The sequence below is a fragment of the Rattus norvegicus genome, chromosome 1 (genome assembly GCF_021556685.1).
Source record: "Rattus norvegicus strain SHRSP/BbbUtx chromosome 1, alternate assembly SHRSP_T2T, whole genome shotgun sequence".
Lineage (NCBI taxonomy): Eukaryota > Metazoa > Chordata > Mammalia > Rodentia > Muridae > Rattus > Rattus norvegicus.
In genome coordinates, this window is record NC_141534.1 from 179343495 (window position 1) to 179370908 (window position 27414).

Sequence of the window (27414 nt, forward strand, 5' to 3'; positions counted from 1 at the left end):
TTTCTCAGATAAACATCTTGAAGTGGTTTGCCCTTACCTGCAGTGACCTCACTGAAGCAAGGAGATGACACAGTGCACGCCTCCTCAGTGAGCTCTGCCTCACCAAATAAGATAGCTGGGATCTTTATCTAATAAGATGGGATCCCTGGATCGTTGTAAATCCTGGCCATTGTACTTCGCTTAGCCTCAGCATCCATGAAAGCTCTGATTTGATTTGACTCATTTACTCAATAGGCAGATATATATGGGTCTGTGCTGTAGATCAAAGAGAATCTCAGTCCTCGGGGACACACCCATGAATTGAATAGAGAAGAAGGACTCTGGTATTTGTAAAGCATGTATTCTCTGGGAAGAGACATGGAGAGAAATGGTCAACAGAAACAAACAAAGCTGATGTAGAGTTGTGATAAGCACTGAGAACAGGAAAGAAAGGAGGAGAAAGAGCGAGAAAATTATGGAAAAGAAAAGAAAAGAAAAACAAAGACAGAAAGGGGAAAGCAGCAGGGTCATGGAGTGGAGGTGGGGTGGGAAGGAAACTTGGACCATTATGAAGCTTGGAATAAGAATGAAGAATGACCCATGCAGGAGAACCAGCAGGGAAGTCTTGTAATTCAGGTTTTATAGATGGCCGCTGAGCTCTCTTAAACACCTTCTTAAACCTCCCAGGGACTCACTGAATATGGAAGCCGGCAATCAGGGTTCAGAACAAAAGTATAAAATCTTACTAACTGGCCCTTTATAGAAAGTAAATAAATGTGCTGGCCCTGACATGAGGTCCCTCACAGCTCAGTCAGTGAACATAGCCACAGGTCAGGACACCAGGCAACTCCCTGAAACAAGAGTAATCACTCACCCTGTAACCCACTGTGTGTTCAGGCTCCACCTGAGAGCCATTGCTATCCTGGTGATGCACTGAACTGCCTGTTCTATGCAATGAAGACTGCTTCCAGCCTGCTGGGCCCACTATGTCCATGTCCCCAAATGAGATAGCCCAACCGTCTTAGGAGGTCAAAATGCTACTTTCATACAACAGCTCCTTTCCAGGAAGAAAGAACCGAGGAGACGGGCCCTCCTTTCTAGTATCGTTACATGGTGGGCACAGTGTGCCATCAAGGTGTCTTAATGAACAGTCCTGTACAGCATTCCCTCCATGCACATAGCAACTGCATGTGGTAGGATCCACCCTTATCCAGAGACGGACAGCCTGTGTAATGAGCTGTGTGCTCAAAGCCACAGAGTGGCCAGTGCCCTGCCTGCTTCACTTCTCTGCCCTGCCTGCCGTTTCTGGGGTGTTCCATTCCGCATACGTGCCTGAGTGAAGCATGAAACCCCTGGTGCTGCAACCTTATCACCTCCGGCTTGGGCAGAGGAGGGGGTGAGGAAGAGAGGCACATTCTAGCAGAGGGTTCCTGTCACCTCCTCCTAGCCACCTGCTGGGGCTCTGGGTGGGTGGGAGTGTGGACTAACTGTTGTCTGGCAGAGCTGGTCCTGTGTTCCTTGGCTTCCTTTCTACACTAGCTACAAGGACAGCTGCTGGGCATGGTAATCTCCCTTTGCTGACCTCAGGGTTGGTGACAGAGGAAAGCTTGACCTTGTCTCATACACATCTATTACCTTCCTGGCCTTTCTGATGACAGCCTGGGACAAAATTGCTGTCTATGGACAGAATTATTCTTACCCATGGCCATGGGGGTCATGGGTTGCAATGGCACCAGTAGAGGACTCATGTCTCCACAAGGGAGATAAAAGACGCCAAACTGACCCTACATCTTTGAGGCAGGTGGCAGCAAGGGAAAAGTCTGATAAAGCATCAGAAGGACCAGGGGATAAGTCCTGAGCTGCCCACCATCAGTTGTGTAGCTGTGTCGTCTTTTTGTTTGTTTGTTGAGATATTAGGTTTCTCTGTGTAGCTATGGCTGCCCTGAAACATATTCTGTCGACCAGGCTGGCCTTGAACTCAAGAGATTGGCCTGGCTCTACCTCCCTAGTGCCTCCACTCCTCGCCTAGCTGTGTCATCACAGGTGAGTTTGTGCTTCAGAGCTGAACTGCCCACATTCAAATGGCAGTTCCTTTGTTTCCTGTGTGCTGTGGCCTTGAGCCCATGCTTAGCCGTATTGTGCATTGGTTCCCTAAGTTCCAGTGGCTGTGAGGTCTGATATGACTGAGACCCAGTTATATCTCTCTACTGTAAAGTAGGACTGGGGGGACCTTGTTCATCCTGGCTCCATAGCGGCTCCTGTAAAACCTACGTGAGGGAATATACTTCAGGCAGGCTCTGCAGCAGGCGTGTCAGGCACTTAGACAGGCCTCTCTTGACCTCAAGTGGTTCCCAGGCTGTGGCACCTGTTGAGTGGAAATACTTGTCACTAGGTAGATTGACAGCTGCCATTTGAAGCCCTGGCTGGAATTCTTCCCACTGGGCAAGAACTGGGTGGCACTGCTCAGCCTGTGTTCAGCTTTTAACACTGGATTAGTGACCTATGTTGTTGGCTCCATCAAGAAACCACCAAGTCTGGCAGGCAAGGAGCATCCAGCCGTTGCTATAATTTTCCTGCCAGAACTTGAGGCTGTCCACTGCTCTCCCAGCCACTAAACTAGGCTGGCCCCAAGGGGCGTTGTCTCGCTGAAGGCCCCTTGGGTACTATTCCTCTCCCAGCATTTTGGCACTGCTTGATGTTTGTAGACCTTATCACCTCATAATTCCATTTCAAAAATGTGTCTGGTAGAAACACTTAAGTATGAAATCAATATCAACAAGCACATTCATTGCAGGGCTGCGGTGGGAGAGCTAAGATTAAGCCATAAGAATCTCGAGGATGCCAGAGCCTGGCTCTGACTGACTGAGTGCCAGCCCTCTCCTGACTTGACTGTTGTAAAACCTTCCAGGATCCTGCCTTGCTTCTTGTGTGTTTCCATTGGCTTTGTTTTTCCAAAGTTACTTTAGGCTGGACTCCTGTGAGTCACAGGAGAAAGTCGTTCCCTCAGGGAGGAGGGAAGAGGTGAAGTACTCCCCTTCATGGCCAATGAAGAGAGACAAGCTGGGTGTATTCATCATGGTTCTCCAGAGACAGAACCAGTGAGACATATATAGGCAGGACTACTGCAGGCAATGTCCCTTCCTCTTTTCTAGTGACTTCTGAACACCTGGTGCCAGGCTCATGAGAGACGTATCCTCTGAGAAGTCTGCAGGGGGATGGGCTTGAAAAATCACTCAAATGTACCACACCGCAGTACCATAGAGACTGTGAACTCCTGGTCCTCCACCTTCCTCTCTAGGGCAGTACTGCACACACACAGGCTAACTGCATGCTCCGGGACCAGGTGCAAGGTTAAGTGTATGGTTTATGGATTGTGGCTAAACAAGTGACCTTGGTTAAGTATGATCTGTGCACAGTGGTTAGATGCATGGTCTTTGCACTGTGGTTTAAATATGTGGGCTGTGCATCCTGGTTAGATACATGGTCACGGGACCAGAGGCCTGGGTTCATGTTCAGCTCTACTTCTCAGCAGCCATAGCTGCAAAACATTGTCAGTATTGGACTGTGTGATGTGAACATGGGCTTAGCATGGGAAGGTCTTAGCAGGTGGCTAAAATTCAGTTATTATTAAACTATGGGAACCCCTTAATAATCTACTAAAAAAGGATGGTAAAATGGACTGATATTTCTGGATTCTGCACCGTGCATGAAGCTCTGCTTTCCCCTCTTGTGGATTCTTACTTTTTTGGGGCGTCTTAGCATTGGTTGTGTCTTACACTATCTTAGAGACTTGTTTCCCTCATTCCTCCTCGATAAATGTGACATTCTTGTGACATCCCAGTTTGGATCTTGGAAGAACCTATGACTTCTCTCCTGAAGGGAGGAAAGGCATCCAGCCAGGGCCTGCGCTTGGTTAGGAGTCCCTTGCTGATGACCCTAAACACTGAACTCCCGACCAAATGGTTGAAGTTTCACAGAGCTTCGCAGAAGAAAGCCCACTGACAGGAAATGATTAAGTAAAGCAGAGGATGTGAGGTAAAGAGATGGCTCAGTGGTTAGGAGCACTGGCTGCTCTTCTAGAGGCCCTGAGTTCAAATCCCAGCAACCACATGGTGGCTCACAACCATCTATAATGGGGCCTGATACCCTCTTCTGGTGCGTCTGAAGACAGCGACAGTGTTTCATATACACAAAATTAATCTAAAAGAGCAAGGGACTCAGGTTCAATCTCAGCACCCAAGTTAAACAAACAAAAAACAAAACAAGCAGGAGTGGTTGTGGTTCATTTGTAATCCCTGCATGAGAGAAGTAGTGAGAGAATTCCTGGGATTTACTGGCCAGCTAAGCTAGGCAAGCCTGAGTGCCCCAAGTCCTAGTGAAAAGACATTGTCTAAAAGAAGACAAACCAGAAAATAAAGTAGATAGTCCTGAAGAACAGTACCTGAAATATTGACCTGCATGAGGAAGTCATAGATCTAGTCAAGATTAAGTTTGAGGCATAGCTTTATAGATACACACACACACACACACACACGATGTGAATTTCAGTCTGCGTAAAACATACCTTGAAAATATCTGATCAAGAGAAGTAAATGATTTAATATTTAGAAGGTGGGGGGTTGCTGTAGATGCCTTGGTGATTAAGAGAACTGGATGCTCGTCCAGAGGACCCAGGTTCAGTTCCCAGCAGCCACATGGCGGCTCACAACTGTCTGTAACTCCAGTTCCAAGGATAAAATGCCTTCTCTGGCTCCATGATCACAGGAACACGTGTGTGTACAAATATATATGCAGGCAAAAGACTCAGACACAAACAGTAAAGTTAAAACACTTAAATCTTGAATAAATATTGACATCTGACCTCTTGCCCTGAAGTAGACTCTGCAGTTGAGATGCACCATGTCTACCTGGTTTCAACTTCTCTGCCTCTCTCAGTCCCCAATGCTAGACCTGTCCAGGCCCCCCACTGGTCCACAGCCATCTCCCTCTTTCTCAGTCTTGCTATTTCTCCTGCCTCTCTAATTCCCCCAGCTCAGTTCTCCTCTGCTATGTGGCCCTTCCTTGGCCAGCGTCACCAGTCTGTGCCCCCTCCAACCTCTCTGAACATTCTTTGTATCTGCTCTTCTCTATTCCCAACTGTGCTTTCTCAGTTTCCCTAGGCAAAGGACACAAGTCCACAACCCTCAGAGCCGTCTCACAAATCCCCACACATCTCAGGTGATCAGAAGAGAATCCATGATCTCGCTCCCAGTAAACACTGCCCCTGACCTGGAAAAAGTAATAGTAGTGTGGTGACCTTGAGCCTGACCTCTGATACCAGAGGTCACATTTTCACCCTTGTTCTACAACCAGGATCTAGTTATTCACTCTTTCCACTGGCTGTGGGCACACCTCATCAGCAGGCAGCGTGGGCCGCTCCAGATCTTACTCTAGTTTTAGTGCTGCTGTTGACAATGCTCTCCTCGGCAGGGACACATGTGAGTGCCACAGCTGACTTCCTCTGCTAGCAGGGCCTGGGCTAAGGTAGCACTTATGCCCTGGCTTCAGGGAACTTCTACTTTAGGTGGGAAGATGCCACAAGGTCTGAATAGTGCCACAGGGGCAAGGACTGTGCTTACAACTTCCAGACCGGAGCCAGCTTGAGCACACTCATAAGGCTAAGGGAAGAGTGTGTGCAAGTGAAACTCCTGGACGCTGTTGATGAGAGGAAGAGGAGGGTACTGGGATACCCCAGCCAGGGGCAAGGGAAAGAGGGAAACAGTATTTCTCTTGGAGGAGGTATTTCTTGAGGGGAGCATGGTGATAGGAGGAAGCTAATGTGGTCACTAAGTGGAGTATAAGAGTTAATTGATTTGAATGAGATACAAGAGAGAGAGTTGGGGCTAAGGATGCCATTCTGTTGGTAGAGCGTTCGTCTAGGGTACATGAAGTCCTAGGTCCAATCCTTAGCACTGTCTAAACCGGGTACGGAGGCACATGTCTCCGATCCCAGAGCTCGGTAGGGGTGGAGGCAGGAGAATCTGAATCTCAAGGTCATCTTTGAACTGTACATCGAATTCAATTTCAGATTGGGCTACAGGAAGCCAGGGTGGTGTAGGAGGGCAGAAGTAGTCAGAGAGCTGGATGGGGCAGGGTTCCACCAATCAAATGAGTTTTAGCACCTTGCCAAAAATGGAGTGTGAAGTGTCTGTGAAGAACCTTCCTTGGCCAGGCCTTCCAAGGACTCCTTGGTGGGCACATCTCCCATGAGGTCCCCTCTTTATTGCTGTGCAAAATGAGGCTATAGACTCCTCCAACCTCCACCGTGAGCCACCTCCCTGTAAGCATAAAGCAGATGCCTAGGCTTCAAACACTTTCCACCCTACAATATGAGCAGGTCGGTTTTGCCATGGGCTTCCTGCCTGGATTCAGGTAAGTCTCTTGTCCTAACAGCCAGAGGCTGTGAAGCCACCCTGGGGAGTACAGTGGCAAGACTGGCATCAGAGCTCTACTCAAGAGAGCCAGAATGCCTGGATGACTACTGTTACCAGGGAGACCTAGCAAGCCACCAGCTCACCATAGAATTTCTGTGCTACCTGACTGGAAACGGTGGCGCTGAGGCACCTGCAGGGGTGGCTTCTCAGGGCCTGGGAACGTCCACCTGGGGAAGCACATGAAGCTTAGTTGGCCCTGTCCTCCTCTGCAGAGAGGCCCTGTGAACCCAGTTGAACTCTGGCTGCATTCATGTGTCCTCAGTGAAGGGAAGGAAGGAAGGAAATGGTCTCCCTCCATTCTCACCATGAAGTTCCTGATAACTTCAGCTTTGTACTCTCAAAGCAAGCCATTGAGAGCACAGGCCTGGGTTCAAATCCAGATGTGATGGTTTACTTGTTACATGACCTTGAGAAGAATTTCTTATCTTCTTTGTCTCCCTTTTTTAACCCCTTCAAAGCTGATGGGCGGAATACTTACAAATGAAAATGTCCTCAGACCCTGCCTTTAGCCCTGGTCATACTGCTCACGTAAGGAGGCATCAAGCGAGTGTGTGTGTGTGTGTGTGTGTGTGTGTGTGTGCGCGCGCGTGTGTGCGTGTGTGGGTACGGGTGTTAACAGGTATATATCCCTATGTCTTTGAAGGCCAGCATGAGTGTCTTGTACTAACACTTTGTACTTTATTCCTTTGGGTCTCTCCTTGGGCCTGGAGCTAGAGCTTACAGTCATCAGGCTCCAGTGACCCTCCTGTCTCTGCCCCACCCCCAACAGTGCTGGGGTCACAGGTGTGTGCCTAGCTATACCAAGATTTTTGGGTTGTTTTTTTAAAATGGGTGCTGAGGATTTGAACTCAGACCCTCATGTGTGCACAGCAAGTGCTCTTCTCTGCCGAGCCATCTCTCCAGCTCTGTTTTACTTTTCCATGCCTCCATTTTCCCACCTCCAAGGTGGGTGTGATGCTAACATTTCCAAAAGGTGATTACAAAGATGAAGTACAAGAAGTGGTTGGGGAGGTGGCTAGCAGTAGGGAGTGTGGCAGAGTGCTTGTGAGTGTTAAACTTCATTTCAGCCAGGGCCAAGGCAGTGGTCAGCAGGCTATGAATGGCAGACCCCTGCCTGCAGGTCATTTCCATGGTTACATAGCACCTCACCATAGCCTTGGCCCACATTGCACCCAAGGAGAAGGGAGGCAGGAAGCAGAGACAGAAACAAAGACTGAAGACTGCTGAGCCCTAGCCTAGCCCTGGCTCCACTCAGTGACTCTTGTACTTTCCGTACTGGGTCCCACCATCTTCGTTTATGGGATGGGAAGAGGGCTAGTTTGAAGGTGCACTGTGGCATTGAGAAATTAGTAATTGAATTGGGGTGATGGTTCAGTGTATGAAGTACTTGCCATGCAATGTACAACCCGGAGTTCAGATCTCCAGAAGCTACATATGTGCTGGCTAGGTGTGGCAGCCTGTCCGTAATCTAAGCTCAGAGGCAGGGATCTACAGACCAAGCTGGCTAGCTAGCTAGACTAACCTGGATCTGAGCTCTGTGCTCACTTAAATAATATCGAAGTGACTCTAGGTATCAACTTCACAACTTCAGGCACACACACATGTGCACACATGTGTAACCATGGCTACACTTGTGAACATACATACACACTCATGCATACCACGCAAATACATACATGCCAAAAAAGGCAGGCAGAGTTGGAGAGATTCCCTGCACCCACAGGGCAGGCCACTGTCTGTAACTCCAGTTCCAAACGATCCAACAACCTTTTCTGTCCTCCATAGGCACTTGCACACAAAGCAGTCATATATGTCATATATATGTATAATAAAAATTTTTTAAAGAGTCATGCTTTCAGGGTCCCTCTGAAGTGCAGCAAGAGTTCTCTGTGAGCCTCCACTCCCATTTCTGTCTTGGCTAGGTATACTAACTGTGGTCCCCCACCCCACTCCTTGATAAACAGTGTTTTTCCATGTGGTGTTTGTCTCTTGTTGAGAATGTGCAGGTCTGAACTCGTCTAAGCTTATCTTCACAGTGGATTTCCTGCTGGTGGTAGCTCTGCCTGCTCCCCAACGAGCAATAATTCGCATGGCCCTAGTGCACAGATAATACCGCCGTCCATGATGTAGGTGGCCTTGGCAGCCCCCTGCTCCTTCTGCCTGGGTGGGAAGCTGCAAACATTAACCCTGGCTGGCACGCGCCCAACATCCCTCTCACGGTCAGAAAGCCAGAACAGAGTTGGCGTGGAGTGGGTGGGAAGCCCATTCATCCATCAGCTACGTGTTGGGCCTCCTGTGCGTACCAGGCAGTGGATGCGTTCCAGGCTCACAGATAACACAGAGCACGGGGCAGTGCTTGAGGCCCAGCCAACGATAACATGAGAGCTTTGTTCTGGGGCAGCAGGAAGGAGTGAGCCAGAGGGACCATAGGAGGAAAGTGTGCAGTCTGGCTTAGGAAGGCCTTTGGGCTGTGTGTGTGTGTGTGTGTGTGTGTGTGTGTGTGTGTGTGTGTGTGTTCATGGGGGCGTGGTATGTGTACATGTTTGCTCATATGTGTGTGCTGGCCAGAGGACAGCCTTGAATGTCACTCTTTAGGAGATGCTTACCTGGTCTATTGAGACAGGGTCTCTTTCCTGCTAGTGGTAGATCTGCCGGCTCCTCCGTGAGCAATAATTCAATCACCCCATCACAAAGATGATACTGACATCCATGAAGTAGGGGACCTCAGCAGACTCCTGCTCCTACTGTCTGGGTGGGAAGCTGCAAACATTGACCCTGGCCTGAGACTCATCATCTTCACTGGGCTGAGGAGTCAGTGAGCCTCAGGGATCCACCTGTCTCTACCTCCCCAGAGCTGGATGACTGATGTGCACCTCTTCTCTCTGTTTTTTTGGGTTTCTTTTAAACATGGGTTCTGTCAGTGAGCATGGGTTCTGCTGTTTGTGCAGTAAGCATATTACTGTATGAGGCTTAGTTTTAACCAAAAGCTCTATTTATTGAAAGTCTGTTCTCAGTGGTAGTTGCTGGCTGGTTCTGTGAAAAGGGAGAGGCCTTTGCCTCTGTGTTCAGTTTGCTAAGCCGCACCTGTCCAGAGCATCCACTGGCCACGGGCATCCCGGGAAGCCAGGGCTGCTCCTCTGCCCAGACACGTGGCTGTGCCTTTTTTGGCCCCTTGTCAGAATACCAAGTCCCTGTTCTGAGCATAACTAGCATAGTCCAAGGAGGAACTGTCCTGCCTCCACAACCCCAGCCAACAGGCCCTTGTGCCAGCCTGGCTTTTCTCCCCTGATATAACTAAGCCCATCGGCATTTGCTTTGATTAAGAGTACGGTATGATTGGTCTCTCTGAGATTTCAGGCCCCAAACATGTAACAGATCTTAGGATGATGGGAAAGCCAAGCATTCACTGATAGAAACCCAGATGCCGCCAAGAGGACTGGACATGAGACCTGGCTAATATTTGCACAGTATGTACAACAGCCCCTGACTGGAGGAGAGGAGATTTCCTGCCTTGTCTGGAGACCACAAAAGGGTCAGGCCTGGTGAACAAAAACTGCGGAAGGCCTCTGTCCCCTTGCTGCCCTTCTTCACCCTACATGCTCTGGCTGGCCCAGCCTTGGCTGTGGAGTTACACAGCTCACCAACAGGAAACATGCAGTAACTGCAAAGACATGTAATTCATCCAGACCTCGCCCCAGAGCAAACCTCACAAGCGTGGGGTTTGGAGCAGGCTCTGAAATGACCGTCATTGTCTGGCTATGTGGAGCAAGAAGCTGTATGGAGAGTGAGATAAAGTGTGGATTGGGGCTGAGGAAGCTGGTTGTCTCCAGGCACCTCTGTCCAGAGAGGAAGCCAGCACCCCTCCCCCACTCCCCCCCCCCACTCCCCAAAGTCTCTGGGAGTGAGTCAAATCTCATCAGTGACTTCATTTCCTCTAACTGGGTGTCTACAAACTCGTTCGATGGTTCCAGCCAGTAAACTACACTGTCTGTAGTGTGGGAGCTTCTGATACGCTTGATGGAGTCTTCCTCTGGGACCTTGGCAGCCTAAGGGAGTGAGACAGCCAGAGGATGGAGTATTTGCTCAAGAAGGGGGATGTGTTTTTAAGATAACATTTAATCCCAAGTTGAGGGAAGTTTCCAGATGTCTCAGCAACGTCCGACAGTGAGTGAGGAGCGGGCGATGGTCTCCTCATTTGTTGCCCTGCTGAACAGTTTCACCTATTCCTATATACCTACCCTCCCATCCCCCACCTCCTCCAGCCACCCACACCCTCACCTGTGAACTCCTGCCTCTGCTGGACGACTGCCATGCTCTCCGGTCTTATGCAACACTGAGACTATGCATAAAATTCGATATTTGTGGGCTTATCTAGGTCACCATGTGTCCCCCTCTTCTGTCCTAACAGACTGAGTCCTTCCGGAAAAAGGATATGATCTTCTTCAACATGCGGCATGACTTGGCATGGACCTTGTACAAGTTCCTGTTTAACTCTTCTTTACCCATGGCCCCAGTGCCAATAAGACCTTCTTAAATAAGCACATTTAAGACCGTCAGCATCTGGTGCAGACCAACTCTTCTCTTTTCCTCCTTCACCCCTCTTTCTCTCAGAATGGGCTCCATCAGCTGCTTTTCTTTTTATTTCTAACAAACCAGAAGCAGTACTGCCCAGTAGGCTTGGGAGGGAGACCATCAAGGTTTAGATCCTGGGGTCACTTGAATAATGTGGGGAACAATCAAGGAAGACTCCTGATGTCAACCTGGCATCACACATGCATATCTGCACTCATACATACAAACATATATATGCACCCATGATATCACACATTTAATATAGCTTGCTTATCTATCAATTAAAAATTGAAGTTTGGGCTGATGTGAAAAAAAATCCTTCCCTTGCTGATCATGGAGAGATTTTCAATTCTCCTGAGAATATATACCCAGGATTGGGACAGCTGGCTAATATGGTACCTGTATGTTTACCTGTTAAAGGAATTGCTGTAACAAACCATTAAAAATCATTTGCACTAGCAATATGTGAGTTTTGAATATTTCCATCTCTTGATTCATATACCCCATCAAATTAGAGCCTTTACTAGTACTGAGGGAGTAACCATTCATCATGGTTTAGTTTTGCATTTTTCTGATTGCTGATAGTGCTGGGACCTTTTTTTTTTTACATCTATTTTCTGATTCCTTGTATATATTTATTGGGGGGGAATAAATACTATTTAATTTTTTCTCTAGGGTTTAGTTAGGTATTTTAATTTATTTTTCATTCTAAGCTGTTAAGATTTTATGCACATTAGATATAAGTATGTTATCAGAACTTACCAGTTATGTAGCTTGCAAATATTTTCTCCCATCAGTGCCTGTCTTTTCCCTTTCTTCCTTTCCTTTGGTAGGCTGGGGATGGGTTGGGGTTGGAAGCTGAGACAGGCTAACCTGGGCTCACAGACATACACCACCATGATTGTATTCTTTTTCACTGTTTTGACCGTAATTCCTTTTGAAACATCCGTTTTATCTTAAGATTTATTTTTATTTGTATTGGGAGCCATCGGTATTAAGATGCATGATGGGCTAGAAGAGGGTGTCAGATCCCTGGGCTGGGTGGCTGTGGGCCACCCATCATGAATGCTGGGAATGAAACTTGGGGCTTCTAGGAGGACAGAGACTGCTCTTGGTCACGGAGTCATCTCTCCAGGCTCAGCACCAGAGTTTTTAGTCTTGATTAAGTCCAGTTTGTCAGTATTTTCTTTTGTTGTTTGGTTTTTGGTCCCAAGGAATGATTGGCTGGCCTACGGCCACAGGAATGATGCTCCATACACTTTCATAGAAGCACATTCCTCTCTTATTATGCACGTGTTAAATGGTGCGGAGGCCAGAACCTGCACATACTAGGCCAACTCCCTATAGCTGCCCCACACACCTCTAGCCCAGTATACTTTCCAAAGGGCGATCCTATTGACAACAGACCTATGAGGAAAAGCAGCACGTTACAGACCCAGTTCAGGAAAGGACAGTAAGAGGTGGCATACCAGGGCTGGGATCAGATTTGGTCCAGCCTCGCCTAGAACCACCTGTGCCTCTTACCGTGCCTTCTCCCACAATCCCTTTGCCTGTTCTCCCTGGGTTTGGACAGTGTCTTGTCTATGATGGGCCTACAGGGAAGACATAGTGGGCGGATAAATGACCGGTCCTGGCAGATACCCGGTGTGATGTGGCTGGTGAGGTGGGACCTCCGTGACAGCACTGCCTGTACCATCAAAGTTTCTCTCCTTTCCCTCCACAGTGTCTCATCGTCGGAGGAGGACCATGTGGCCTGCGCACTGCCATTGAACTCGCCTACCTGGGAGCCAAGGTGGTTGTGGTGGAGAAGAGGGACACCTTCTCCCGGAACAATGTGTTGCACCTCTGGCCTTTCACTATCCATGACCTTCGGGGCCTGGGGGCCAAGAAGTTTTATGGGAAATTCTGTGCTGGCTCCATCGACCACATCAGTGAGTGGGGCTCAGGGTGGGGTGCTTCAGGGGGATCCAGGTCTCACTGTTCATAGACCCATCTTGCCACATCTAGGAGTCCCAGATGGTCCTTTGACATCCAACTCTCGGGCATTGTCTGGAGGACTGTGTGTTACTTACTTTCTTGGTCGGAGGCTAAATTCTTCATAGGGATCAACTTGAGGAGACGTTTCTCTGAGCATACGATTCAAAAGGATACAGACCCTCATGGCAGGAAAGTAAAAAAGGCAAACAGTTTCATGACTGCTAGCTCATATCTGGGCAGATCCAGAAATGGAGAGAAGCCCAGCAGAATGGCCGGGCTGGAGACTTCAAGCTCTCCCTCCTCCTCCTGTAATCCACGTCTTCCAGCCAGGCCACATCTCTTACAGGTCATACAGTCTCCCAAAACTGCTACCACTGGATGGAGATCAAATGTCAAGCACATGATCCCATGAGGACATTTCTCATTCAGACCATGATGGTCTGCTTTGTGACTTATTCTGGGCTCTGTGTTAAGTCCCATTGGTCGCGGACCCTAGCATGCACTGCTTGCCAAAATACCTGTCTCCGGGGCCTAAGTGCCTGACACGTAATAGATAAAACAATAAACGTCTGTCGAGTGAATGAATGAAATACAGAGCCCAGAGGCAAGTAGCAGAGACTGTGTGCTTGGGGAGCTCACTAGATTTTGTCAGTAATAAAATATGCTTTAATAGAGTGAGTCACACTCCCAGGAGGAATTTGAAAGAGAGAATTCACCAAACTTGTAACAGGGCCAGATGGTTGAGACCTCCTTGTGCAGAGGCATTTGCGCATTGCACTGCTCGAATGGCAAAGCAGGGCAGGTGGAAGATCTGAGGAGTGATGTCATCGGATGTGTAGTCTCTGACGGATCGCTTGCCAGTGTTCCTTAGAGCTCTGACAAGAGAAAAGGCAACATAATGTGACTTCAGGGAGGTTGGGAACAGAAGTTGGGAATGTAGCATCTGAAGATGCTGGCCAGCCTCTACATGCCTGTGTCTAGCACAGCTCCTGTTCTGCTGTGGGTCACTTGTGGAATCTTGAGGCTTTGGGGGAGGCCACCTCCTTCCTCCTCTCAGCCTCACAGGGAAAAGGTCTCCAGCCATCATACATACGACAGTCAAACTTGCAAAAGTCAGACAGACCACGGGGAGGGGGGGGGGATTCAAGTGTTTGACTGATTTAAATATAAACCCTGTCTCTTTTATTTCCTCCTGATTTGGCTCAAACTCCTTACTTTCTTTAGACATCAATTTTATCTCTTACAAAACAGTATTAAAATTCTGTCCCCTTGAATTGCTAAGGTTACATGGGATCAGATTTGTAGCATGCTAATGCCATATCTGTTGTATAGTAAATACTAAAGTACTTTTTGTGTCCATTGGTATATAGTAAGCAGGCTGCTATGTGTGGCCCTCAGACCCAAAAGAACCCCCACACTTTTCCATGGAGGTGCATGAGGGGGGATCCCAAAAAGCCATGTCTATGTGAGACCAGAATTGATGGGAAGTGAGTGGGGTGTGGGTGTAGGACTGGCGAGTTATCACCCACTAAGGGTTTAATTCATCCAGACACAAAAGAATTTACCAGCAGCAGCCCCAGAGTTTATTCCCTCTTTGGGATGAGAAAATTCCAGGAGTTCAACGGAAAGAAATTTGCATTTGCCCAGAAAGCCACAGCATGAACTGGCCAGATGCTCTGTCCCACCCAGAGGTCTGTCAGTGAGGATATGGAAATGAAGGCTTTGAGCACGGTACTAAGGTGTGGCATCCCAAGGGCAGCTCTGGGAGAATGAAGGTGGGGGAACTCATAGAGCTCCTACTGTGTACTGGAAGCCAGAAACCTTGATACTCTGAGGTGTGTCCAAGCCTACCCTGGAAGAACTGTCTTCTCAGGGGCTTTCGGTCTAGGTTCTGTAAGCCCAGCTGCCTGGCATCAGTCTGTCGCTGTCCCCTCAGGTTCAGCAATGCTCAGCAGTTTTCTGTTTGACCTGTGTGAGGACTCTCCACTCCCTACCGCTGTTCTTCCAGCCTTAGGCTCTTAGCAGTTGCCTGTGTCCCGTGCCTGAGCGAGAGAAGCCACTGACCTGCCCATTACACACTCATCTCCCTCCTTAGCATCCCAGGGCGGAAGCACCTAGCCATCCCTTCCAACTCTGCTCCCGCTTCGATTTCTTCTCCCCCAGTCTCCACCCTGATCCTCACCCTGGACCTTGCCCTCTTAGAGACCCCATTATTACTCCTTAGCTCAAAGGATTTGTTCTAGAACAGAAAGTGTGGGCTGTGCATCCACTCATACTCCTCTGGTGGTTGCCTACTTCCTTTCTGTCACCACACCAAAGAGATTTCTACCCAGAAGTTTCCTGGCCTCTTGTGGCCTCTATTGTCCTCAGTCTCCCTAGGGAATCCAATGTTCCCAGTTACTCCTCTCTTGCAGTCCCAGCGTAGGCCCCATCACTCTGTTCATCTGCTTCCTCCATTAGAGAGCATGTGCCCATCTTCCTGTGCCTAAGAGGACGCCTGCCACATTGATGGACTCAACGACTATTAAATACCCAGGAATACAGAGAAGCCCAAAGCAAGTTTAAAGCTTTTTACTGTGCAGGAAAATGCTTGGAGGGGTGCCCCTTTGTGCTGAGTAGAGAGGAACAAACAAGGTTGCACTTGCTGGTGGCATTTGAAATGGTAAAAAGCAGAGAGCACTGAGCCCAGTTGGTGGGGAGAATTCCCTGCTTTTCCCCTTACCACTGGAGAGGGAGGAACTCTAGGCATTGACCTTATCCATGAGCCTCTCCCTGTGGTTCTTGACTCCCACTATCTCCTTCTCTCTCTATCTTCACCTCAGCAGATCCAGAGTCTGGTTCAACGAACATGTAGGAAAGACTGACAGATCTCTAGTTAGAGCAGCACAGTGCAGAGCTGCCAGGTTGGACAGAACGTCGCCCATGGTCCACTTTTTGCTTCTGCGTGGCCTTGAGCAGTCCCTTGACTTTATCAAGTCTCAGCAGCTCCTCCATTAAATGAGAATAAGAAGGGTCCCTGAGGGCCACTGTATGAGAGAAATGAAAGCCTTGTCACCTCTGGTACAAACTCAGCCAAGGCGGCTACGTAGAGACAGAGCGGACAGAGCGCTATGCTCTGGGCTCTCTGGGCCACACCCATCCGGTACTTTCACACAGGTGCTGCTTATGCATACTCCTGACTGTTCTCTCCCTTCTTTCCTTCCTCACAGGTATCCGACAACTGCAGCTCATCCTGTTCAAGGTGGCCCTGATGCTGGGAGTGGAAATCCATGTGAATGTGGAGTTTGTGAGGGTCCGAGAGCCTCCTAAAGACCAAGAAAATCGAAGTACAGTATGGTTTTCTCTCTCTGCCCTGAGGGCGGATATTCCGATGGGAAGCTACACCATGTGGTGGCTCGCCGAGGCTATCTTTGCAAGTTATTTTTGCTGGGAGCTGCTTGGCACACTGCCACTGACAAATACTTTACCTTTTTTGACCATTTCTGTGGCTTTGGGCTTATTTTTCAGCTCCCAACAAGGGTGGGGGTGACGGTGGAATTATTACCCTACCATGAAGCCTATAATTTGGTTAGCCAGTCCCTAGGAAGAGGCAACTTTGACAAATGATGTCCAGTCAGTAACAGGGAGGAAGACGAATCTGGCAGTGTGATAAGGTTCACACATACTCCAGTGCACACACGGGTAGTTACACCTGCTGTACCCTCAAAATACCTTTAAGTACAGTAAAGAGACCGAGGTATCTAGAACAGTTGTACAATAAAGCTTTTAGATAGGTCTTGGTATATATACATCATCTTATTTAGAGTTTTATTGCTGTGAAAAGACACCATAACCATTTTGTTTGTTTTGGGCGGGGGCGGGGTGTTTGTTTTTTGTTTGGTTTGGTTTGTTTTCAAGACAGGGTTTCTCTGTGTAGCCAGAGGCTGTCCTGAAACTCTGTAGACCAGGCTGGCCTCAAACTCATAGAGATTCACCTGCCTCTGCCTTCCAAGTGTCAAGATTAAAGTGTGCACCACCACTGCCCAGAGACCATGGCTATTCTTATATAGGAAAACATTTAACTCAGGTGGCTTATGGTTCGAAGGTTTAGTCTGTTATCATCATGGCAGGAAGCACAGTGGCATGCAGACAGAAAGGGTGCTGGAGAGGTAGACAGAGCCACTAGGCCTGGCTTGAACTTCTGAAACCTCAAAGCCTACCCCCTAGTGATGCATTTTCTCCAACAAGGCCACACCTCCTAATAGTCCCATTTTCATTCAAACCACCACTGTGTGTGTGTGTGTGTATGTGTGTGTGTGTGTTATTCCTGTGGTAGTCTTATGTAGCCCAAGCTGGCTTCAAACTTGCTATGTTGCCAAGGATGACTCTTGAACTTCTGAATGCTGGAATTACAGGAGCTGCCATACCCAGTAGTGTTTTATTAAATTTTAATTTATAGATCATAAGATGCTTTTATCTAGGCAGATTCTTGATAATATTTTTCTTTTATTGTTTATTAAAATCATGATATTTTAGCCGAACATGATGGGGCACACCTATGATCCCAGCACTGAGGCAAGATGGTTCTGCTTCCAAGGCTAGCCTGGGCTACATACTGATAACCCATTTAGAAAACAAAAACTAGAGGAAAGGAAAATAAATTCTGATCTCTTTCATACACCATAACCATGGGGCTTGGCCATCAAGGCTTTATATCTTGTTAGAATTGCTTTCTGCCTTTGAAATGCTAAGTTATGAGGCAGCGTGAGCTGAAGACTTCGCAGTTTCCCATGGAGAGTATGCCCGTGACTTTTCCTGGCCTCCTCCCCGTATATTTAACAACTCAGGGAGACTTTCCCTGCTTTCGTAGTAAGGAATTATCATTTGGGGCATTCAGAGAATTATTATTCAGAGAAATATTATCAAGAATCTGCCTAGATAAAAGCATCTTATGATCTATAAATTAATAGAATATTATTAGGGGCATGTGCACCCCTAAGGGTTGGAACACGTCCACAGGATAGTTGGTCCTAATGCTGAGGGCGCAGTCAGGTTTTCCTGGAGAGTGTGTGTATATAAACAGCAGACCATTGGAGCAAGAAACAGAAATGTAAAGTACTCCACCCCACCCCACCGGCATCTCACACGCTCTCTGGGATGAGTAGCCATTGAATTAGGGCAAATATGGGTGAATCTGATGAGCTATAAACACAGGGCATGGGAGATGGGCTTGGATGGGATTCTGCTGAAGGTCAGCGTCCTAGCAAAGGTTAATCATACTAGGCACAGGGCTGGCTGTGCCTCCCTTTCTCTTGGCTTTGTTCTGCAGTACACGGACACAAAAATCTGAGGTTACCAAAGAGAGCTCTCCATATGTGCCTGGCCTGCAGCCTGGGAGCCACATGCTACCCAGGTTAATTATGACTGGGCCAAACTGGAAATAGTATGCTCAATCCAAATATTATGAGAGGGGGTTTTTGCCATTAAAAAAAAAAACCTCCATTGCACGGTTTTCAACCATGAACATTGTACACAACATCATCTGTCACAGTGTCCAAAAGCTAGATACGTCTGGTGCCTGGGCCTTTCTTCAGGAGGCTCCACTGGGTCAATATCCGTTTCTCATGGCCAACAGGGAGGGGTAGTATCTCTCTCTCAGCCTGCCTCTGTCAGCTCATCTACTCTCTCTCCCCTGGTAGAGATTGGATGGCGGGCAGAGTTCCTCCCTGCAGACCACGCCCTGTCTAACTTTGAGTTTGATGTCATCATCGGTGCAGATGGCCACAGGAACACGCTAGAAGGTGAGGATTCTTCTTTTGGGGCTGAGAGATAACGAGGGGAACCAGAGAAGGAAGATGAAGGTGGCAGATGCTTCAGCTGAGCGTGTGAGGGCAGACATTCCACTCTCTCCTGGGAATAAGGGGAGCGGAACCCTTTCAGAGCATCAAGGCAAGGGTATGGGGGAGGGCTTATCTGTGAAAATGCTTTCTAAAGGGGGATACTGTGGGGAAAGTCAACACAAACTCACCGAGCTGCTGTGTTAGCCAAAGTGCACTCTCATCTGACTTCATCTAAGGCAAACATCTCAAGATTTTAATGGCATCCATTCATGTTCAAGGACTCTACCAACCAACAGAGGAACCCTCTTTCTTCATAACTCTTAAGCACACCCACAGTTAGGCAAAGTGTCAGGATTCAAAACCATGCTTCTCTAAGTCCAGCAGGCAGGCTCCACTCATTCACACTGAAATCATTGTCTGAGACCAAGGGTGATGAACCACATGTCACCAGTGCTGGTGTCTTTCTGAGTTTGCCCCTGTCAAGGGTCACAGGTTGCAAACACATAGCTGGGGAAACTCATTCTCTGAGGACAGCATGCACATACTGATCTCAGGAAATGCTGAATGTGTGGTCCTCCAACTCAGGCCTCTTCTGTCTTTGAGACTCTGCCCTGTCTCTACTCACCCCACCTTCATGCCTACACCCATCTTCTCCCAGCAGTATCTGACAAGACACTTCGAAGCTGCTAAAATGAACACTTGCATGGTTTATGGGATTGTTCTGGTGGTTTGGGAGAAATATTAGTGTGGCTATTTGAAAGCCCAGGGTCTATGCTTAGCCTTCTATCGGTTGGACCCTCCCAGATCAATGAAATGCTCACATGCACACATGCACACATGCACACTTTCAGGCCAATCTCATGGGGTCTACTCATCAGTTGAGATGCCCTAGGTTTGTGTCAAGACAAAACCAGCCAGCATACATACGAGGTACCAGCCACTGGGAACAGGTGTACTGGTTTCCTTTGCGAGGTTTTGGTATTGCTTGACTTAATGGAAATATCATCATCATCTCTGTCTTTGCCTTTACAGAGCTTCTCCCTCGGTGTGTATATGTGTCCACTTTTCCCTGAGAATAAAGGCATCAGCCATGTTATGGAGGCTCTGCTCCAGTAGACCTCATCTTAACTAAGCACATCTATAATGACCCCACCTCCAAAAGGGTCACATACAGAGACACCAAGGGTTAAGACTTCATCAGTGGGAGGATGGCAATGCAATATGACCTATAACAACAAAGATGCAAAGAAAATGTGTACCATCCTTGTCTTATGAGAGTTCAGTCAAATCCTATTTTTCAAAAGAAGATTTTCTTTTCCATTTAAAATGCTAACAAAATCATTTGGATCACGTAGGACCCCAGTGTGGAAGGACCTTCCTTCAGAGTGTGTTCAGTGACGTACCCAGCTTGTCTACAGAGGGCTGAGCTCTGTGGTAGCCTGCTGCACAGATTAGTTTGGCCACTGGTCTGTGGCTATGGAAGCAGGGCGCGTGGTTCAGTATAGAAAGAACAGAGCCTCACTGACTTCAAAATGCCTCTTGTAGACACAGGCCTGGTGCCTGCCTGCCCCAGAGCCCCTGTCCCCATTGTCTGTGGAGCACTGAGAAGAGTGTTCTCAGCAATGCTGTCTGAGTGCCCACCTGATCTAGGGAACCACTTACCCTTTCCCTTCTGCAGGGTTCAGGAGGAAAGAGTTCCGAGGGAAACTGGCCATTGCCATCACTGCCAACTTCATAAACAGGAATAGCACAGCTGAGGCCAAGGTGGAGGAGATCAGTGGCGTGGCCTTCATCTTCAACCAGAAGTTCTTCCAGGACCTGAAGGAAGAAACAGGTGAGAGCCTCCTCGTCTCTAAACCAGTGTGTGTGTGCGTGTGTGCGTGTGTGCGTGTGTCTGTGTGTGTATGTGTGTGTATGTGTGTGTATGTGTGTATGTATGTGTGTGTATGTGTGTATGTATGTGTGTATGTGTGTATGTATGTGTGTGTATGTGAGTCTGTGTGTGTGTATGTCTGTGTGTGTATGTGTATATCTGTGTGTGTATATGTGTGTGTCTGTGTGTGCATGTATGTGTGTGTATGTGTATATCTGTGTATGTATGTGTGTGTGTGTCTGTGTGTGTATGTATGTATGTATATCGTGTGTCTGTATGTATGTATATATATGTGTGTCTGTGTGTATGTATGTATGTGTGTATGTGTATGTCTGTGTGTGTGTCTGTGTATGTGTATATCTGTGTGTATGTGTGTGTATGTGTGTATGTATGTGTGTGTATGTGTATGTCTGTGTATGTGTGTATGTCTGTGTGTGTATGTGTATATCTGTGTGTGTATATGTTGTGTCTGTGTATATCTGTGTGTGTATGTATGTGTGTGTATGTGTATATCTGTGTGTATGTGTGTGTGTCTGTGTGTATGTATGTGTGTATGTGTATATCTGTGTGTGTATATCTGTGTGTGTATGTGTGTGTGTGTGTGTATCTGAGTGTGTGTGTGAGGGTATATGAGCATGTGCATGTGTGAGTGTATATGTGTGTATATTTGAGTATATGTTTGAGTATATCTGAGCATGTTGTATGTGTGTATCTGTGAGTGTACATGTATGTGTGTGAGCTTGCATGTGTGCATACATGTGTAGTAACCAGAGGACAACCTATAGCATCATTCTTCAGATGGTGTCCACTTTTTTTTTTTTGCTGTTGTTGAGTAAAGCCCTCTCGTTGGCATAATACTTGACAAGTAAGCTAGGTTAAGTGCCCTGGGAACCCAGGGATCTGTCTCAGCCCTCCTCAGCACTAGGGTTACAATACCATGCATGCCTGCCTTCCCCTACGCATGGATTCTGGGGATCAAATTCCATTCTGCAATACTTGCAGATCATGCATTTTTTTTCTGACTAAGCCATCTGCCTAGTCCCTTGCCCAAGATTTCTGAACTGTTCACAGGCCTGCTGGCTTCTAAGGGTTGCTGGAACTAGAGAAAGGGAACAAAGCTTCCTCTCCATACAGTAAATGTCCAGAGGCCCTTTAAGGACAAGAGGGAGTCTTGAGAGAATGTTCTAGGTGTTTGTGTAGAAATAGATAATAGACTTTGCTGAGAGATAGTGGCCTTGAACTCAGTGTCTGTCATGTGTCGGTGCTCAATATTGTGGAGTACAAAGTCAATGTTAGCCCCACCCCTCCTGGAGTTTCCCCTACCCAAAGAGGGATAAAGCGATATAACACAGGATATTCAGGAAAGCTGTGCCCAAGGTCAGCATGAGAAGCTGGAGAGCCTCTGAGGAGGGAGCTTATAATCTGAGAGGAGAACCTGAAGAATCCAGGTGCTTTGTGCAGCACATCAGCTGGCCCTCCCTATGAAACAAAACAAGGACCCCACCCTCACCCACCCCACCATGCTCTGGCTGTGGTTGTCACCTAACCACAGATATTCTTTTGAATACATGCTATATTCCAAATACTGGGTGTACAGTCCGAGGCAGATCAGCAAGCCAAGACTTATATCCTATGTGGCCAGATAGCCAGTAAATGATCAACATGTGCTCATGAGAGTAGAGGAGAAACAAAGAAGAACTGACTTTTTTATAACCTGACTAAAAATGTACATTGTTCCTTGAAAAGCCAGTGCAATGATAGTGTTCAATTAAGCCTCACCAGGCATGAGGCACTTGCTTGTAATCCCAGCACTTGGAAGGTGGAGGCAGGAAGATCAAGGCTAGGACCAGCTACACAGTCACTTTGAGGCCAGCCTTAAACATAGGAGATCCTGTCTATAAAAGAAGTGAAAGGGGCTGGAGAGATGGCTCAGTGGTTAAGGGCACCGACTGCTCTTCCCGAGGTCCTGAGTTCAAATCCCAGCAACCACATGGTGGCTCACAACCATCTGTAATGAGATCTGATGCCCTCTTCTGGTGTGTCTGAAGACAGCTACAGTGTACTCATATATATAATAAATAAATAAAATATTTTAAAAAAAAAAAAAAGAAGTGAAAGCCATCAGTACTCTCTGCCCAACCTGTACTGGTGTATTGACACCTTCCCTCAGAGCCAGCTACACGCTAATTTCACGTGACTCCAGTTCTAATCAATGTATCCCTTCTGTTTCCTCCTCCTCCTCCTCCTCCTCCTCCTCCCCTTCCTCCTCCTCCCCTCCTCCTTTTCCTTCCCCTTCCTCTTCTTCCTCTTCCTCTTCCTCCTCCCCTTCCTCCACTTCCCTTTCCTCCTCTCCCTCCTCTCCTTCCTCTCCTCATCCTCCTTTTCTTAGCACATTTTAAATATCACCCATGTTTCTCATTCAGTATCATATCTTAAATATAGTCATGATGGTAGGTTTGGGGAACTGTGGCATCTCTTGGCACCCAAGCCTGAGGACTGTGGAAGACCATGTGGCTCTGGTATTGCCTCTGAGATGGGAATGGTTGTCTTTATTCGAGGGGCCAGACAGGAGAGGGAAATCGAAGGGTCATGTTTCATGATACATGGAAATGATATTGTTTAGTGCCCTTCAGCAAGGGCTTTGGTTTCACAGCACAGCCACAGACATGCATTCACATTGCTGTCTATGGCCAGTTCCACTATGAGTGTTTGGAACAGAGGAAGACACACATGTTCGTTTAGAGCCTTGGCCTCTGACCCCCACCTTCTGGGAATTTCCTGTTAGGGTAGCGCTCTCCATGGAATCATTTCCTCTAAGGCTCAGCCTAGGAACCAGCCGAGTTGCTGAGCCAGGCTCTGCTTCTTACAGGCCACAGTGGTATTCGCCATCTTACGTCCCTCTGAGTCTCCACAATTTATTATTACAAGTTTTAATAGTTCCTTTCCAGAGTATAATATCCTTTGAATGATTTAATACTTAACTCTCCAGCCCTTCCTTCCCCTTAGAAAGAAAGAAAATAAATACGCAGACCATCAAATAGGGGTTACAACAGGACATTGCGTGCTTCTCCAAAGGTTTCACGAGCTTCCTTTAAACTTGGCTGTTGTTGCCACTGTAAGTCATTGTCTCACATCAGTGACAGCAATAAATTTCCTTTGAATCTCTTGGGGGCCCTCTGCATGCATGGCTGTTTCCTATTTTACTGTAATAAGGGTGTTGCTATGGTTACACAGCACACCTTGTGTGGATGCTTTGAGGTCACCGTGTGCTGTTACTTCCCTTCACATAAGCTGAGCCAGAGGGTCTTGAGCTCTAGTAAACACACAGGGAGCTTAAGACTCGGAGTGCTGGCCCTACACCAGGTTCTTAGGTGAAGCCAGTGTCTCTGGCTGAGCTTCCCTGCATCCCCTTGAGAACACATTGTTGAGTGATCATCTTGTAGCATGATTTTAAATGCAGAAACCTAATGTAGGAATGATTTGCTGTCCATGGAAAGAACAAAAAATGAGATCTGGGCCTGGGGAGATGGCTCCATTGAGGACGTGAATTCAATTCCCAGAACCCACATAAAACCGTTGGGCCTGGTGGTTTATGTTTGTAATCCCAGCTCTAGGGTGTAGAGACAGGAGCATCCCTTAGGCTTACTGGCTGGCCAGTCCTGTTGATGAGCTTTGGTTAGTGATAGCTCCTGTCTCAAGAAGGTAAGGACCTAAAAGATGATACTGTTGGTTGTTTTCTGGCCTATACACAGGCACATGCACACACACATACACGCACACGCACGCACACACACACACACACACACACACACACACACACACACCATGATGCCCTTAGGCCTCTAACCCCCTAATGTTGTTCCATTGACCTGGGTTTTCTCTTGCAAGCTAGAACATGGTAGAGATGCTCTGTGGGGCACACAGTAGATGGGGCCTGAAGCATGCACTTGGGTTCAAAGTTGGTTTTTGCTTAACATCCATGGTCTTGTCCAGTTTCCCATAACATGTTCTGCCTAGACTTAACTTAGGAATTCTAGGCACCTGTGGTTTTTGTATGTTGTTTGGTTGTGTTGTTTTTAAATGTGTCTTTGTGTAACCATAAAAGCTAGCTGCTTTGACCTGGGTGACTTCTAGTCTTCTCTTCTGCCTTCCAACAGCCTGGTATGTCTTTATTATTTATCTTATATGCATCTTCTGCATATACATAATGAGACCTGGAATGGAGCAAGGTGCAGATTGGTAAACTGAGTCTGAATGTCTCTCCTTTCAGGGATCGATCTTGAGAACATTGTTTACTACAAGGACAGTACCCACTACTTTGTCATGACAGCCAAGAAGCAGAGCCTGCTGGACAAAGGCGTCATCCTAAATGTATGTACCTGTGGGCTGTGATTTCTTACCTGTCTTCCCTTGGGCAACAGGGACTGGCAGCATCTGGGGATGTGGGAGAAGACACTGCCTGTCAGGGGCTATGCAAGGGGGTGAGGGAGCCTGTCTGCCACCTTCCTTGCCTTTGTCACTGTGTGACTTCCCAACCACACAGATATGTTTCAAACATGTGGTGAGAGACCTTGTGTCCAGAATATGACCAGCTGAATCTTTCCCTTCCTCAAATGTCATTCATTTGGCCCTATGCCTTCATTAAGGAGGTCACATTAACTTAGAGATGAGGACTCCTTGTCCTTGTGGAATATAGAGATGCTATCACTTAGGACTCTCATGCCCTGTCCCCTTTGCCATGGGGAGCACTTACCATTTGAACTGTCAGTGATGAGCAGAGACACAGCTCTGCTCTGAGCTCACTCAGGATGGTGGCCAAGATGTTGGGTTTTTTTTTCCCCTGAACCTCAATCTTATATCTACAAAGTGGACTGATTCCTGTCTGAAGAGGGTTCTTGAGACATGACTGTGTAGAGGGTGGGGATACCTGAGGGATTGTGTACACACACACACACACACACACACACACACACACACACACACACTCGCGTATTTAGGCACGGACATACATCATGCATCATGTTTAGTACATGGCCTGGTTGTTAGTGATTTTCAAGACTCTTCCACACCCTGCCTTGTTTGGATACTTGTTCTTCTGTCCTCTTTCACTCTGTGACTTTGTTTCTTGTTTAATTTATTTGTTTTTGTTCTGAGCTAGTTAATGTCTTGCTGTGTAGCCCAGGCTATCGTCAAACTCTCCTTCCTCTCGCCTCAGCCTTCTGTGCTCTGAGGCTGCAGGCATGAGCCCCAGGCTGAGCATACATTGTCAAATATAAAGAGAGGACAAGGTGGCACTAGAGAGGTGACTTAGAGCTTAAGAGCCCTTGTTGTTCCTCTAGAGGACCCAAATTTGGTTACTGTCACCTACATCAGGTGACTCCAACCTACTATAACTCCAGTTTCAGGAGATCATGTCCTCTTCTGATCTCCACAGGCACCGCATGGGTATGGCATGTGCTTACACAGACACATACATATGGAGGGATAAAAATGGGTGAGGAGGTAGAGAGGAGGGGCTTTGGTCAGGCGTCATCCTTCTAGAGCTCCCGTGATCATAGCTCCAAGATAACGATCCCACAGCCCCAGGTCAACTGCCTCCAGGTCCTGCCTGGCCTGGAACCATTCATTGCTGCTTGCCAGAGTACAGTATGCCTATCTTCTTGCCAGCTTGTACTGGCATCTGGCCTGGAAGCATGAGTAACTCAGGCCTCCCCTGTGCCTCTACTGAGAGCATGGGTTGTGGGCAGAAGCTGTGGGTGGGCCAGGTGAAACTAGCCTAACCCACCCTCACACATACCAGCTGTTATGAGCACCGGGCTTCCAAGCCTGCCAGCTCATAGCTGGCTGGTCAGTCTGGTGTGCGGTGCCCTCTTTTTCTCTCGGGGGGGAAGTGGCTTCTTCAGTCTTCTAGTGGGCGAATGCTGGGTACAGTTATGCGGGGGTGGCATACAACTTTCCAAAATAGAGCATTTGACATCATAGCTCCCCAGGAAATGCAAACAGAAGCTAACTCCAGTTATAGAGGCAGTCAAATGTCTCGAGACCTCCCATACAGGCACCTTACGTGGGTCCAGTTAGCATCTCATAGTACACCACCATTCATGGCATTATGAATCAGTAGGGGCAAGCAGTATCACGTCCCATGAGCCTGGCACAGCATGGGGCATTTCGTGTGTGCACTTTCACTCCAGCTTTAAGGAGGAGAACTTGTAATTACGCTCCTGTGAATGAGAAAATGGAGACTCAGAATCAGGCTACACAACATGCCCAGATTCCAGCTGCGATAGGGTCCCACCTACGCCAGGCTGGCCTTGAGCTCATTTTGTAGCTGAGGACGACCTTGAATTCCTGATCCTTTTGCCTCCATCTCCCACACGCTGAACTTATGGGTGTGCACTAGCACTCCCAGTTTTAATCAGTGCTGGAGACTGAACCCCATTTTTCATGCACACTGGGGAGCACACTATCAGTGGAATTTTACCCTTTGCCTCACCTTTGGGAAAGGTGGCCTTTAAGTTTCTCTGCCGAAGATGAGCAGAATAGACATTGGAGATCTTCTAGTCTTCTCTCTTCGCCCTCTGACAGTCTTTGGCTGCATCACTGGCATGAATTCCTCATTGTCCAAGCCCAGGTGCCCTTACTCCAGCAAAGGAGCAAGACAGTGCCCACTTTCACAGCCAAGCCACCAGTGTCCCCAGCATCACAGAAAAGTGAACGACCG

The 27414-nt window shown here is 47.7% G+C and overlaps 1 protein-coding gene across 44 annotated transcripts in view; it reads left to right on the plus strand.

Annotated features, from left to right (window-relative positions):
• Mical2 (microtubule associated monooxygenase, calponin and LIM domain containing 2) overlaps positions 1 to 27414 on the plus strand; it is a 184407-nt gene that overhangs the window by 61905 nt on the left and 95088 nt on the right. For all 44 annotated transcript variants that reach the window (NM_001395865.1, NM_001139508.2, XM_087576883.1 and 41 more), the window contains 5 exon segments: positions 12748 to 12955; positions 16211 to 16327; positions 18680 to 18781; positions 20499 to 20654; positions 24964 to 25064. In NM_001395865.1, the coding sequence (NP_001382794.1) occupies positions 12748 to 12955; positions 16211 to 16327; positions 18680 to 18781; positions 20499 to 20654; positions 24964 to 25064 (684 nt within the window).